The sequence below is a fragment of the Gopherus evgoodei genome, chromosome 9 (assembly GCF_007399415.2).
Source record: "Gopherus evgoodei ecotype Sinaloan lineage chromosome 9, rGopEvg1_v1.p, whole genome shotgun sequence".
In the NCBI taxonomy this organism is placed as follows: domain Eukaryota; kingdom Metazoa; phylum Chordata; order Testudines; family Testudinidae; genus Gopherus; species Gopherus evgoodei.
The window spans coordinates 57,357,384-57,373,477 of NC_044330.1; the positions used below are offsets into that span (position 1 = coordinate 57,357,384).

The following is a 16,094-nucleotide window of genomic DNA, read 5'->3' on the forward strand; positions in this document are numbered from 1 at the left end:
CTCACATTCCCTGGGGTGAAGCGTACTGCCACTCTAGCTCTCATAACGTGGATAATAAGCAACTGGGGTTCTCCTGCCAAGGCAATCTGAATACTGTTTGGAGTATTCCAGACACAAACTTCTTTCGCAGCTACAATAGCAGAAATATGCAACCATATTTGGAAAAGAGCCAGCTAAGGGGGAATATGATTGAGGTCTATAAAATCATGACTGGTATGGAGAAAGTAAATAAGGAAGTGTTATTTACTCCTTCTCATAACACAAGAACTAGGGGTCACCAAATGAAATAGGTAGAAGTATTTCTTCACACAATGCACAGTCACCCGGTGGAACTCTGCCAGAGGATATTGTGAAAACCAAGACTATAACAGGGTTCAAAAAAGAACTAGATAAATTCATGGAGGATAGGTCCATCAACGGCTATGAGCCAGGATGGGCAGGGATCGTGTCCCTAGCCTCTGTTTGCCAGAAGCTAGGAATGGGCAATAGGGAATGGACCACTTGATGATTAGTCTGTTCCATCCATTCCCTCTGGGACACCTGTCATTGGCCACTGTTTAAAGACAGGACACTGGGCTAGATGGACCTTTGGTCTGACCCAGTACAGCTGTTCTTATGTTATGTTCATTCACATTGAAGAGATATTAGGAAATAAAAATGTTTACCGGCTGCTCCTGGGATTATCCTTTCTGGGTAGAGATCTGTCAAGAACAGGCTGTTTATTAGTGTAGATTTTCCCAATCCAGATTCACCTATGATTCATTTTGAAAATATGCTGATCATAAATATGTTCTAAATAATTAACCTTTCAGAACTGATATACAACAACATCTGATTCTAGATATTTTTCTTGCATTAAATGTAACCAAATCTTTCAAATTGTGGATTAAACTGACATGGAGTGGTAATAACATAGTCAAGCCGCTATTATGCCCTTAAAACGGGAGGGATAGCACAGTGGTTTGAGCATTGGCCTTCTAAACCCAGGGTTGTGAATTCAACCCTTGAGGGGGTCATTTAGGGATACAGGGGAAAAAAAAAAACATTAAAAAATTGGGAACTGGTCCTGCTTTTAGCAAGCAGTTGGACTAGTTGACCTCCTGAGGTCCCTTTCAACCCTGATGTTCTATGATGTATTTTATATATTCCAAATTTTTAGCACATAAGCTCTAAGTAAAGCTCAATATTTGAAGATTTACATGTAAATCTGTTAGAGCTCTAATTCTAAATTGACCTTAAGTTCATAGTCTGAGTCTTATGATTTTTCAGTCTCCTGTAGCTTTTAAGCTAGAAGTTGTAGTGAAAATTTTGTAAATAATAAGAGTTTGGAGTACATCTGGGATTATGTAATAAGTGCCACTGACCAGAAAAAAATACGTTACTGGTATTCATCACAATTGAATCTTTGTGCCGTGGTTAGCCAATAAAGAATGCAATTATACCTGCTACTTATGCTGTCTGATATGGTATGCAGAAGCTTTACAAACTGTTATAGAGAGGCATATAACACTACCTTTTGGCATATGCACCAACTAATGTTTCCTGTAATTGAAGGCTAACACAATGTATGATTAACTGGTTTGCTAGTTCAGAGCATTTATGTTGCATCAGAAAAAAAAAAGAAAGATCTTCAACAAAAGAATGGCTACATAGTTGGAAGACCAGGATCTTTGACACTTTAGCCATTTGCTTTGATGAAGACCCAGACCTCTGTCAAACTGCTCAGCTTCTGATGTTGCCAAACTGTTTCAAAGGGGGAGGATCTTTGACAATGTATGCAACTGATTAGTCAAAGAACCTGTTCTTCATTAAACTGGTCAATAGAACTGAACAATAAATGAATAAATAAATAAATAAATAAATAATGAAAAGGAAAAAAAAAAAAAAAAGAGTGAAGGATGGGCCAGTCAATCCCCCAGGCTATATGACCAATGACACTGATCAAACACAGATGTAATGATTGAATATGAAGACCAAAATGAAAATAAAAAACTATAACAAAATGAAAACCCAACCAGCTAAATAGTTGGTCAAATATTTTAGAAAAATGGCCATTTTTCAAACTGAAAAATTACAATCAGTTCCTATAGTCAACTGATTCAGGAATGGAGCTTGCTGGCTGAACAGTGTCACTGCAACAGGAAAGCCAAGATTTTTACTGATGGAGTTTACCCGTGCTTTAAACTGGGCTAAGCTCCACACCAAAACAAATCAGTTTTCCTTATCTACTTTAAAAGTTTGAGTAAGTGCAGCTACATTGGCTACTGACCATCGATTAATGAATTTGGGGCTAATCCTAAGCCTAGACAAGGCCACAGTTTAGTGCTGGAAACCTTAAATTCGTCAATTAACACAACCTTTCTTTTGGTTTTACACAGCCAATCAGCCAGGACAATATAAATGTCAGCTTGCATTTTCATGAATCAGCCAATTTGTCTACACCTGGATAATTTGGACAGCAATAATGGAAGCTGTCATTGAAATAGGGAGAATTATGGTCAGAACTATATCAGCATACACAGCTTTTAAGAAAATTTATCCCACCCCAGTTTCCTGAAAATGAAGAAATGTGACTTTAAATAATAAGATTATAGGTCAAAATAATAAAGACATTAAATATGATCCACAACAGAAGAAAAAGTTAAATGACTATCCTTGTTTACCTATACATATCTGAACAAAAGACAGACACATTCAGGCCAAATTGCTGAAATAATCAGCATTTTGAGTACCGTATATACTCATTCATAAGCTGAATATTTTTGGTTAAAAAAAAAAAAAATGCATCAAAGAGCAGGGGTCAGCTTATAAACAAGTCTACACCAAAATTTGATGATTTTAAACTCTGTAGAATCATTGAATATCTAATACATTGTTTTTTAATCTAATACATTGTAGTTTTGTTTACCTAGAGCGTCTGCAGGCATGGAGCCCCTCAGCTCCTTGTGGCAGCGGTTCGCTGTTCCCAGCCAATGGGAGCTGTGGGAAGTGCCACTTCCTGCAGCTCCCATAGGCTGGGAATGGCAAACTGCAGCCACAGGGAGCTGAGGGGCTCCATGCCTGCAGGCGCTCCAAGTAAATAAATCGTCCCACCAGCAGCTTACCCTGACAGGCTGGGAGGCAAAGTTTGCTGACCCATTTATTGATGTCAATACTGCAGCCTTTTAAAGTTGCAAAGCCTTTGTTTAGTGGCCTAGATTGGCTTGAAAGGAATACTAAAAGAGCCGTACCACAGATCTGCATGACATCTGACTCATGCATTTCACAAAATGCTATGCCTTATAAGCCAATCAGAAAAATACAATGAATGATAGTACTATAGCACTGGTGTCAGTCCACTACTGTGTAATTTGATCTCTTCATGCATTTCTACCATTGGACCGCATAAGTCTTGAGCCAATATGAAAATATAACATGAAGAATCGATGGAATCTCTAATAAAATTGAAATAGCCTGTTATCCCTACAGACATGCCAATCTACAGGGCTGCTTTGAAATAAACACAGAATAATAATTTGACAGTGATAAAGCAGGTGACACTCCTATATAAAGTCCTATAAAATCTGTAACTACAATAATCCATTTTCATGCTAGTATTTAAAATGAACAGTGAAATCAAAAGAGAAAGGTCTTCTTATCATGCAGCATTCAAACGTAAAGTTGTTGAATATGCAGAAGCAAATAATAATTGCGCCACTGCTCGTGAATTCTGTATCAATGAGAAGCAAGTAAGAGAATGGGGGGGGGGGAACCACACACTAAAAGACATGCCAAGAAGAAAAAAAAAACAAACATCCAATGAGGTGCGCTTCATTTCCTGAGTTAGAGAAAGATCTCAATAATTGGATTGAATGTCGATAAAAAGGGTACATTGTCACTAGAACTGGAATTCGTCTGCATGCTCTGCAAATGTCAAAAGACGACAAATACAAGTCAGTAAAGCCATCAATGTTTGTTGCATCAGCGGGTTGGTGTACTCGCTTCATGAACAGTCATGGTCTCTGTCTTCTTCAGTGAACGAAGATAGCGCAAAAGCTGCCTAGAGATCTGGAAGAAAAAACATCGCATCTCTCCAAAGGTTTATTATAAAATATCAAAAGGAATATGCATTTGAACTGTCATAAATAGGAAATATGGACAAAACACAAATGACATTCGATCTCCCGAGCAACATAACGGTAACTGGTGTTGGTGAAAAAACAGTTTTAATTAAAACCACTGGCCATGGGAAAAAAAATCCATTTTACAGAGGTTTTAGCATATGTGGCAAATGGATCAAAGCTCCCTCCTGTTATTTTTAACAGGAAAATCTTGCCTGAAAACATGAAATTTCCTGCTGGTGTCAGCTTATGTGCACACGAAAAGGGATGGATGGATGAAAGTAGGACTACTGAATGGCTGGAAAAAGTGTGGCATAAGGGACCAGGAACACTTTCCAAGAAACTTGCTATGCTCGTCTGGGACATGTTCAGGGCACACAAGATGGATGAGGTGAAAACTCTGGCCAAAAATATGAAAATTACTTTGGCTGTAATACCTGGAGGCTTAACTTCAGTTCTACAACTGCTTGAGGTCTGCCTGAACGAACCCTTTAAAGACAGGCTACGCAAAATGTGGTCTGAATGGATGTGCTCAGGCATGGCGAAGTTGATAAAAGGTGGGAATCTTATGAAGCCCGAAATCATCCTGGTCGCCCAATGGATCAAGGACGCGTGGGTGTCCATTTCCTCGGAAATGGTAAAAAAATCATTTAGGAAATGCTGTATCAGCAATGGGTCAGAAGATGACACCATATTTGATGACAGCAGAGGCTAATGATGAGAAGGAATCTGAGTCTGAAGACAACACTGCCGACATCTATAATGACAATGCAGGTGCAGCTGTGACTGAAGCAGAGTTTAATGAACTGTTTGGTGAATTAGAGACTGATTCAGACTTTGAAGGATTTTCAGACTTTTTAAAGTCCATATTGTTCTAAGTTACTTGTTTTAAATATTAATTTACTGATTATAAATATTGACTGGAATTTTGAAGGTGAATACATATTTATTCAGCTATATAACAGGTTTTTTGTTAGATTGCATTAAAATAATTCTAGCAAAACTTTGAGCGTTTCTTGTGATGCTAGCTTTTAAATATAGTAGGAGTTAGAAACCTTTGGCTCCTGGCCCCTCAGGATAAGACACTGGTGGGTCAGGACATTCTGTTTACTTGGAGTGTCTGCAGGCACGAAGCCCCTCAGCTCCCAGTGTTCGCGGTTTGCCTTTCCCAGCGAATGGGAGCTGTGGGAAGCGGCTTACTCTGACAGGCTAAGAGCCAAAGTTTGCCAACCCCTGAAATATAGGATCGGCTTATGAAAGGGTCATACAGTTTTGCTATTTTTATCTAACCATCTTGGGGGGGGGGGGCAGGGGCAGCTTATAATAGAACGGGCTAATGAACGAGTATATACACGGTAATTTTTTTAACTCATCTACTGCCCCTGTAGTTTAGCAAAAGTATCATCCAAACTCTAATACAATGCATTTCAATGAATTTTTGTTGATTTCTCTAATTTTTCTCCTCAAATATCTATTTATACCTTAAAATTATTGGCAGACAGGTAACAGTCAGCAATGCTATACCACACAGAAACTTTCAAATAAGTGTTTTCTCTTCTACTACTAATGTTGCCTTTTTTCCATTTGACATACATGAATTTGTTTTTGAATGGAGCAGACACTGGGTTGTTTTAATAATTTATACATGGCTCTATGCCAAAGCCATTTTACATAGTTGTGTTTTCAGCTGATGTCACAGAGTTCTGGGAATTAAGTTTAGCTGCAGCAGAGAAAATGTGTTTATAGTTCTCTTAATTGTTTACATTTTTTGGATTACTGAATAGTAGACTTCAAAAAGGTTAAAAATAAAACCTTAATTTGAGAACTAGGGGGTTTCTTAGCAGATAAAGCTTTAGAAAGTAAACTGACATTTTATATAAAAGCTGTTTACATGTATCCTATAAAGATTTTATCCAAAACAAAGCCAACAAAGCTGATGAAAACCCTAACTAGCAAGGAATGGACTTTCAATAGACAGTATAACTGATTTAAAGTGTTTTTTTTTAATTCTCACCTTTGGTGATGCAAGCAGGCTCTCATGAATTCTAATAAAATATGAGAAAAGCAAAGCTTGCCTAGCATTCAACTGTAATCTACAAAAACAGGACAGAAGTAACGCTGTGGATGCTCTGCTAGTAGAAAACAAGGAAATAATTATAGGTTCGAGAAGAAGGTCTTTTATAAGTCTTGAACTCTAGAACAATTACATCTCAGGTGGTACATAAACAACCACTAATGGTTCTACCACCAAATAGTTCCATGACTCACAAGCCAACTCCTGCAGACGCAATTAACAAAAGGGAGTTTTTATTACTAGTAACTATGTGTGAAAGATGTAACCCAGCTTTGTTTTCAGATCTGGGATTAGGTTGCTGGGCTGGTAGGTTTTTTACCACAATTTTACTGGTAGTTTAGAATAGATGGATAGAATCCTGAAGTGTCACTTTTCAGTAAATACATATATGTTATGGTTGAGAACTAGTATGCTCAAAATCCAGAAATTATGGTTTCTACAATAACAGGGATATATAAGCGTAATATGTCTGAGTTAACCTTGGGAGCCTGTTGGGGAGTAAAGAGACAGTTTGAGGACTGCTGAATTGCAGAGCCACATGAGGTGGTCAGTTTGGCATGAAAGGGTTTCTAGGGTTTCTTTTGACCTCTTCTGCTATTCCTGATGTACCACTAAAGTGATCTATCTCAATTTAATGGCCTGCCAAATTTCCATTTAAATGTACTTAAAAAAATAATGAATTGTACAGTTAATCATTTTATGCTTACAGACATTTTTTCCAAGTGAAACTGTATCAGCTCCCACACACTGCTGAGCATGCACAATACAATTACAACAATTAATGGAACATTAAATGTGCAAAGATGGAATTTTAAACATTTAAAACATGAAAATCACTATGCATGAAGAAAGTTGGTGTAGTCACTACTACTCACTGATTGGCCACATGCTAAGTTTCATAGTCCACCCATTTTTACATTATCTGAGCACAATAAATGGTTCAAATAGGGATATGTGGAAAAAAAGTTTCCCCAACTCAAAAAACAGCAAATAAGACCTCTCTCAAACTTTTTTTTTAAAACTCACTTAAGCACAGAAAGCTTAAGTCCCAAAGCACAAAACAGGAGGAAGTAATGAGTACAAAAGGTGTGAGAAGACCTTCTCAGTCTTATCTACAGCATTAGCTACCACACACATTAAAGTTTGGATGTATTGCTACTTATGTGGAACAGCTAGCTCATTAACACATTAAAGATGATAATTAAATTCAAGTATACTTCAAACTACACAACTATACAGGACAGAACTGATGGATACTATATAAAGTATATGAAGACTTCCTTCATATGAGAAGTCACATTGCATTCAGTCTAATCCACAGTTTTCTAAATTCTAATTACAAGAGACTATAAAATATATTCTCTTACCAACCACCATGAGAGTGAACTCAAAGCCCTTTTTCACAGACTTCCGATGAACCTGGTTGGGAAGGTTTGCAAATCCAACATAGCCAGGAGTTTCTGGATTAGTAAATTGGGCAGGCGGTTGCTAAATAAAATAATCAGAAGATTATATATGCTATAGGTTGAAATAACTGAGGACAGTTCTGAAGCTTGTAATTACAAATTAGAGACAGAGCTGGAAAATCTTTGAAGTCTTCAGTCTTTGTTGCTCACACTGTTCTCTACAGAAGAGGCACTCAAGTTTGAGTCACCTTGATTTAAAACAGAGGGAGCTGGCAGGAGTGTTCTCTGTAAAAGGCCCTCAGCTTTGGAACATACTCCCCAACCTTTGGTCTGACTGAATCCAAACCTGTTGGTCTGCATTACACATTGCAAGGCCTACTTTTTCCACTCAGGCTTTAGAGAATGGAAAGGATTCATGATTTGGTTTTGGTTGCGACTTCACTGCTGATTGTATTTGCATTGTTTTTCTAAATAACTGTCAAAGGTGCCTGAAATAAAATATAGGAATCCTTTTGTATATTATATTGTTATAAATGCAGATACATAAATGACTGGCTGCACTTGCACAATGTAAACTAAAAACATTTACATATCACAGTTTTTAATGACAAATTAGACAGCAATAGCTTTATTATGTCTATTTCATTTCTAGATTAAAAATAATGGCAAGTTTTTCCTCCAAGAGTTTAAAAGAAACTGAAAATTCATGGGATGCGTTTCTGTCACTACTACTACTACATAATGTGCAGAAATGCACTACAGCTATGTTCATGCTACCGTAACAGTTGAACAATTTTGAAGACAATTTTACAACACAGAATAGATTAACTGCTAAGTGAAAGTTTTCGCAACTAGTGTAGTTTATTCCAACTATCCTTCCGGGAATTATAGTAAATTATATTCAAGAATACCCTCAGCAGACTATGGTTCTGTAACAATCATGGTAACTACTTTTAAAAGTGTGGGGTGTTTAACACCATTTTAAAAGTGGTTGTGTGGATGGGACCTAGGCACATGCTAAGTCAAATTGCAACTTTTACATTTCTAGTCAGTTCTGACTCATACAAATAAAAAAAACTTAAATTACCCGTGGCCTGATGATAATGTATTTGAAGTAGTATATTAAAGATCTTATAATAAAGCAAGGAAATTGACTTAATACAGGTGTCCTTCTAATCCAAATTAATCTGTGATCAGTTCATCAGAAGGAAAACTAGGGGGTGCTCTGGAAAGGACTCAACTTTCATTTTCAATTTACAAATGTATAAGCACATCCAGCATTGAAGAAAAACAGAAAAAGTTTTCAGACATATTGGTTATCCTCTCCAAACATACTACCCAAATACTTTACACTATTTATATCATTGCCAATAGGTTAATATGGGCCACTCTGATTTCTATTTGTGACATAAAATGTGTGGAACAAGAAATTATCTGAATCTTATATGGTGACTGTTACATTAATATGATCTTTTGGTTTAAATTCTCTATTGTTGCTTTTATAATCTTCCTTAAAGGATCTGTCAATCCCCCAGCTTGCTTTAGGGGCAAAGCCAACTAAACGGGTGCTCATCCTTTTCCTGAATGTTGCTGACTGCAAATGGGTACACAGTGGCAGAAGAGAAGTTCAAATACAAAACTGTACAACTAGGGTAAAGGGTTTGCTCAAGTGAGGGACATTATTTCAGTGGAAAAAAGCTACATGGTTTCCCTTTATAACCTTCACAGGGGAACAACTTGCATAAACACAACGTTTTGTATAATGTCACCTGTTACCAAATGGTTCAAAGTTTATTTTCACTCATTTCTAAATTTGAAATATTCCATACTCTTGACTGTGGATCCCACACTCTAAAAATTTATATTCGTTGCACATAAAGAAATAGTTAATAAAAAACTATGCTTTTATCTTGTAATTAACCAAGATACAAATGTTCTTACCTTGGCCATCCTTATGGAAGGTCAGCCACTCTGTAAACAAAATGTTTTTTAGTTTATTACAAACAGGATAATATGAAGATCAAACACCTACTAAAACCACCACCGTGCAATCAAATTTCAATGGTCTCTTGACAGTGAACAAGACAGACTTGTATGTATCACCCAGCTTTTGAACCACTCCAAATGATTTCCTGCCAAATACCAAAATTTTTATCTTTACCTTTGTTATTAAAATATCACTACATATTCAAAGACCAACACTGGGTGCCTAACTCCAATTCTATTTACTTCATTGGAGGAAAAGTTAAGCCAACAGTGCATGCTTCTGAAAATTCCACTTAACCTATATGAAATAGAAAAAAAAAGCTTTTAAATCTGGAAAAATTGTAAAGTCTACACCTTTTACAAAAAACAACGGAAGAGTTCTGTGCAGCGCAAAAGCTTGTATCTTACACCAACAGAAGTTAGACTAGTAAAAGATATTACCTCACCTACCTTTTTTCTCTAAAAGAAACTAAAAAAATACATGCCCAAATTAGAGTTTACAGGAAATTGCTTTTTGTTTGAATTCTGAAAAAAGTATACAGCTTTCTCTCCTCCCCTACACTTCTAAGTGTCCTGTAAATCATTAAAGGAAGAGATTCAACAACTTTGAAATGTGATAGGGTAGAAAAATTAGAGAAACTATCACCTCCTCTTCTCTAATCGCAATGTCTACAACAGTGTTCTCCAAAGTGGGGTGCGTACACCCCAGGGCGTGCACAAGAGGATCCTTGGGAGTGCATGGCAGGAGGAGCACTTTTTTTTTTTTTTTTCCTTTTTTACTTCAGCAGTCTGGGCGGAAGTCGTCTTTTTTTTTTGGCGCAGCAGGGGGTGCATGCTGAACACTTTTTTTTTTTTTTTTTTTTTTTTTTTTTTACTGATAGGTGTGTGCGATCAAAAAAGTTTGGAGACCACTGGTCTACAACGTAATCCTACCATTCAAAATGCTGCTAAAATAATCTTTTTGCCTCATAGCTCCACCAGCTCTGCCCCCAGTTTCTTCTTTAGCTCCCCTTCATCCACCACACCAAAAACTAACTTCTTGTCCTTACTCAGGAACGGTCTCCATAATTTATAGCCCTACCCTACCAGGCTGAATCCCACCTTCACTATCACTGATGCCAACCTTGGTCACCCAATTCTCTGCTTGTTCTCCAAGCACTTGCATTCCTTCCCCTATGCCACTCATTAAGAAGTGGGGAAAAAAAAAAGCTTCCAATCAAAAACTGTAAACCACCACCTAATCTTCCTTCAAGTCCCTCAAAACTCATCTCTTCCATAATGTAGATCATAACGGCTAGACAGGTAGAGAACTGTGATGATCGCTACTGACTGCCTACAATATATCATCTTAACCAAGCTATAAATCAGAGGCTTTGACCCCTTTGACCCCCTAAACGTTTAATAGTAATTTTCACAAGAACAAGAGGTGTTAACTACAACTCCTTACCAAATATTCTATTTTGGTAATTACCAGGGATTTCAGGAAGCAGATGTATCCAAATTTGGTATCTGCCTAGCAAGAAGAGTGCAAATTTACCTGCCACAGTTAGCTGTGCCTTCAGGACTGAATTACTGTTACACATTGTGTATGTGTGTGCATGTGTGAAGGAAATAGCCCAAGTAGCTTTAGTGTATGTCTACACTGCGCACCTTATAATGGCGCAGCTATGCCGCTACAGCTGTGCCGTTGTAAGGCACACAGCGTAGTCGCTATTTGTCACCGGAAGAGAGAGCTCTCCTGACGATAAAATAAAATACTGAGGGGTGGTATCTTAATCAACAGGAGAGTGGCTCCCGCAGATGAGGCGCTGTCCACACCATGTGCAATAGATCATAGGCTGTGGGAAGCTGTGCCTCCCCAAACAGCCCAGCCCACACTCTGCCTCCAGGCCAGGCCCCCTCCTGCAGTTCCCCCCAGCCCTCTGCCCTGGCTGCTGTAGCGCCCTGGGGCTAGGGGCCACTGCTGCCATGGCACACCAGGGCTGAGGGCACTGTTGTTGCACCACCTAGCACACCGGGCTGGGGGCCACAGTGGAGGCGCAGACGGGGAGGGTGAGGGGGGGAGCCTCAGGCACAAGGGGAGGGGCCGAGGACTAGGCTTCCACAATGGTCAGGTCACCGTCTGCTGATGATGCACACAGGCACTTTTTGTCATTAAAGCTTTTGTTGTTCAGGAGGGATGGAGGGTTTCCACACCCCTGAGCAACAAAAGTTTTAACAATGAAAGTGCAGGGTAGACAAAGCCTAAGAAACAAAAACTAGTGCAATATATGACAGTGTGTTTATTAGGTGGAGTTCCATGCCAGAATTATATAACATAAGTGCTCCGCGATCTATGGTTGATGATCAGTGGTCAATGATCAGTTTCCAAGTGGAATTCAAGGACCTGGTTTAAACCGATAAAGTCCTAAATTGTTTGAGATGTTAGTCAAGAGACTTCCACTCCTCAATCTGCTCGGCTGACAAACTCTTAGTAAGAGAGAGGAAGCTACTAGCAGGGTGTTCTCAACTTTAGAAAATCTTCTCCCTGTTGGTCCAGCGACCATATTGGCTTTCCAGGCACACTGCAAGGTCCATCTTCCCACTCATGCAGTTTGGGAGGGCAGGCTGTGGGTTGGAGGAATTTTATTATGGTTGACTGGTGAAATGGGGTATTTACATTTGCCGATGCATATTTGTATATTCATTGCTAAAGATAAGAGTCCTGGAGATATTCATTCTGAAATTTAGATTTATAAAATAAGCACCTGTTTGCAATCTAAACAAAAAATGTTGAGAGTTATCATTACATCAACTGAACAAAAGGTAATTAAAAGACCTCTCCCTAGCAGTAACTTTCTCTTAAATACTGTACAAATAGGTCCAAGGGTACTGAATTACTTATGACAATGAATTACCTTCCATACAGATCTTCAAGAACTTCAAATATTAACTGATCAAATCTCAACACCCTTATGAGTTGTTTCATTACCTCCACTGTACAGAGGAGGAAACTGAGGCAGAAAGAGGACTGTTATTCACCCAGGATCACACTGCAAGTCCATGTCTGAGGTAAGATTTGAAACAAAAGCACCTTGTATTTTCTCTTGTAGTTATAGGATCACACTATTTTGTATTGGATACACTGTACTGTCCGGCCCAATTGATGCTTCTCTGGTGTAACCATCAATCCACTTAGGCTTCCTGTTGGCCAGTGGTTCTCAACCAGGGGTATGCGTACCCCTGGGAGTACACAGAGGTCTTCCAATGAATACATCAACTCATCTAGATGTTTGCTTAGTTTTACAACAGACTACATAAAAAGCACTAGTGAAGTGAGTACAAACTAAAATTTCCTACAATGTTTTGTTTATACTGTTCTATATACTATACACTGAAATGTAAGTACAATATTTATATTCCAATTGATTTATTTATAATTGTATGGTAATGAGAAAGTAAGCAATTTTTCAGTAATAGTCTGCAGTGACACTTTTTATGTCTGATTTTATAAGCAAGTAGTTTTTAAGTGAGAAGTCACTTGGGGCTACACAAGACATATCAAACTTCTAAAAGGGGTACTGTATTCTGGAAAGGTTGAGAACCACTGCTGTAAGCAACTAACAGAAATCTTTGACAACAGGGAATACTGCATGAAAGATGTTAATACTGTGATTAAGTTCTGTCATGTATGCAGCAATACACGAATTCATAACCAGTTCTAATTTGACAGCATCCTAGATCTTCCCTTACAGCTGGTCTAAAACCCTATGGAAGACATTGATCATTCAAGAGTCAAGACAGATGTGTAAAGAGGAGGTCTGAGCATAGTTTGAACTAGGTTAACAATAGATTGCTATTAAAATACATCTAAACCGCTGTTAGATCTCATTTCAAATGCAGATGAAGATAAGTAACTTACTTTTCTTACACTTTAGATTTGGTCTATAAAAATTTCACACATGGCATAGAAAACTCTAACCTTACAGTTGCTCCATCTTCTTCTACTTCGTGTAATGACCATTTTAGGCTGCCAGGATCTTTGCTACCTTTTTAACCCTACTCTCTGGACAGCTCTACTTTCCACCCCTATAGTCATCAGTCTCCAGCTGTAGCTCCCTATTTTCTTTCCTTTGCTCCATCCCTGAGGTCTGGTCTACACTACGTGTTTAAACTGAATTTAGCAGTGTTAAACCGATTTAAACCCTGCACCCATCCACACAACGAGGCCCTTTATATCCGATATAAACGGTTCTTTAAACCGTTTTTGTACTCATCCCGACGAGGGGAGTAGCGCTGAAATTGTATTGCCAAGTCAGATTAGGGTTAGTGTGGTCGCATTCGACGGTAGTGGCCTCCAGGCGGTATCCCACAGTGCAACCATTGTGAACCACTCTGGAAAGCTATCTGAACTCGGATGCACTGGCCAGGTAGACAGGAAAAGCCCATGAACTTTTGAATGGCATTTCCTGTTGCCCCCAGCGTGAGCTCTGATCAGAACAGGTAGCGATGCAGTCACAAATCCAAAAAGAGCTCCAGCCTGGACCGTATGGGAGATACTGAATCTGATCGCTGTATGGGGAGACAAATCTGTTCTATCAGAGCTCCGTTACAGAAGACGAAATGACAAAGCATTTGAAAAAATCTCAGGCTATGACAGAAGAGGGCACAGCAGGGACTCAGCACAGTGCTGCGTGACAAGCATAACGGAAAACCAAAGAAACAAATGGACGCTCATGGAGGGAGGGAGGACTCCAGCTATCCCACAGTCCCCACAGTCTCCGAAAACCATTTGCATTCTTAGTTGAGCTCCCAATGCCTGAAGGGTCAAAAACATTGTCCGGGGTGGTTCAGGGTATATCTGGTCAATTTATCCCCCCTCCCGGTCGTGAAAGAAAAGGGAAAAAAATCGTTTCTTGCCATTTTTCAATGTCACCGTATGTCTACTGCATGCTGCTGGTAGACGCAGTGCTGCGGCGCTGAACAGCAGCATCCCCTCCCCTTTTTTTCCTGATGGCAGACGGTACAAAATGGTGGAAAAACCGTCATCATCCTGTGAGTGCTCTGGCTGGCCTCGGTGAGGTCGGCCGGGGCGCCTGGGTAAAAATGGGAATGACTCCCAGTCACTCCCGGCAGATGGTACAGAACGGCTAGTAACCATTCTCATCATAGCAACTGGAGTCTGAGCTCTATCAGCCCCCGCCTTTCATGTCTAAAGAAAAGATTCTGTACTGCCTGGACTATCATAGCAGCTGGAGGCTTCTTCTCCCTCATTTTATCTCACTAAAAAGTCAGTGTTTCTTATTCTTGCATTCTTTATTACTTCATCACACAAATGGGGGACACTGCCACAGTAGCCCAGGAGGGTTGGGGAGGAGGGAAGCAACGGGTGGGGTTGTTGAAGGGCCACTTCCTAGAATGGCATGCAGCTCATCATTTCTGCAGGATTTCTCATGCTCTGACTCAGAGTGGCTGTGCTCTCTGGCTCTCTAGCAGACTTGCCCCATATTCTAGGCAGGACTGACTCTATTTTTAGACAAAACATAAAGAAGGGAATGACTCGGGGAGTCATTCCCATTTTTGTCCATGTGCCCCCGGCTGACCCCACTGAGTCCAGCCAGGAGCACCCATGACACAGCAGACAGTACAAAATGATTGATAACCATCATCTCATCACCAATTTACAATGGCAGATGGGGCAATATGGATGGTAACAGTCTCGGCTACCTTGCAAAGGCAAATGAATGCTGCTGTGTAGCACTGCAGTACCGCCTCTGTCAGCAGCATCCAGTATATATACGATGACAGCGACAAAAAAGCAAAACAGGCTCCATGGTTGCCATGCTATGGAGTCTGCCAGGGCAATCCAGGGAAAAAGGGCATGAAATGATTGTCTGCTGTTGCTTTCATGGAGGAAAAGGAAGGATTGAGTGACGACATTTACCCAGAATCACCATGACAACTGTTTTGCACCATCATGCACTGGTATCTCACCCAGAACTACAATGGGCGGGGGAGACTACGGGAGCTATGGGATAGCTACCCACAGTGCAACGCTCCAGAAATCGACACTAGCCTTGGTACATGGACGCACACCGCCAAATTAATTTGCTTAGTGTGGCCACGTGCACTCGACTTTATACAATGTTTTACAAAAACGGTTTCTGTAAAATCAGAATAATCCTGTAGTGTAGACATACTCTGAGACTAAATCCTAGTCCCACCTGGTTCACAACCCTCACTTCAACAGCCCAGTAAATTCCAACCTTAACAGCCTGTGAACCTGCCCAGAACTGCCACTGGACCTGAACTTCCCTCTTCAGCTAGAGTTTGTGCACGTCTGTTAATTCCACAATACCATAAGGACTAAAGTAATTTACACTGTAAAGGCTAAGCTGTTAACGCTTGCATTTAATTGTTAATGCGTAAACTTGTGTGTGTAAAGCTGTACACTGTAACTTTGCAGAAAGTGAAAATTCACAGTGGTGTAACTGAAACGTATTCTTCTTCCGAGCTACCTTTTGCAGGAGTACGTTTAGGTAGCTACAG

The 16,094-nt window shown here is 39.6% G+C and overlaps 1 protein-coding gene across 4 annotated transcripts in view; it reads right to left on the minus strand.

Moving 5' to 3' along the window:
- The window catches only part of SEPTIN2 (septin 2), a 59,509-nt gene that overhangs the window by 42,682 nt on the left and 733 nt on the right, over nucleotides 1–16,094 (minus strand). For 3 of the 4 annotated variants that reach the window (XR_004002055.1, XM_030576003.1, XM_030576004.1), the window contains exons 2-4: nucleotides 9,522–9,551; nucleotides 7,542–7,662; nucleotides 666–752 (exon numbers count right to left, since the gene is read on the minus strand). Coding sequence is in view for 3 of the 4 variants with exons in the window: in XM_030576003.1 (XP_030431863.1) it covers nucleotides 666–752; nucleotides 7,542–7,662; nucleotides 9,522–9,530 (217 nt within the window). In the remaining variant the exon portion in view is untranslated. The remainder of the gene's footprint in view (nucleotides 1–665; nucleotides 753–7,541; nucleotides 7,663–9,521; nucleotides 9,552–16,094) is intronic. The other variant, XM_030576005.1, reaches the window with a different exon arrangement.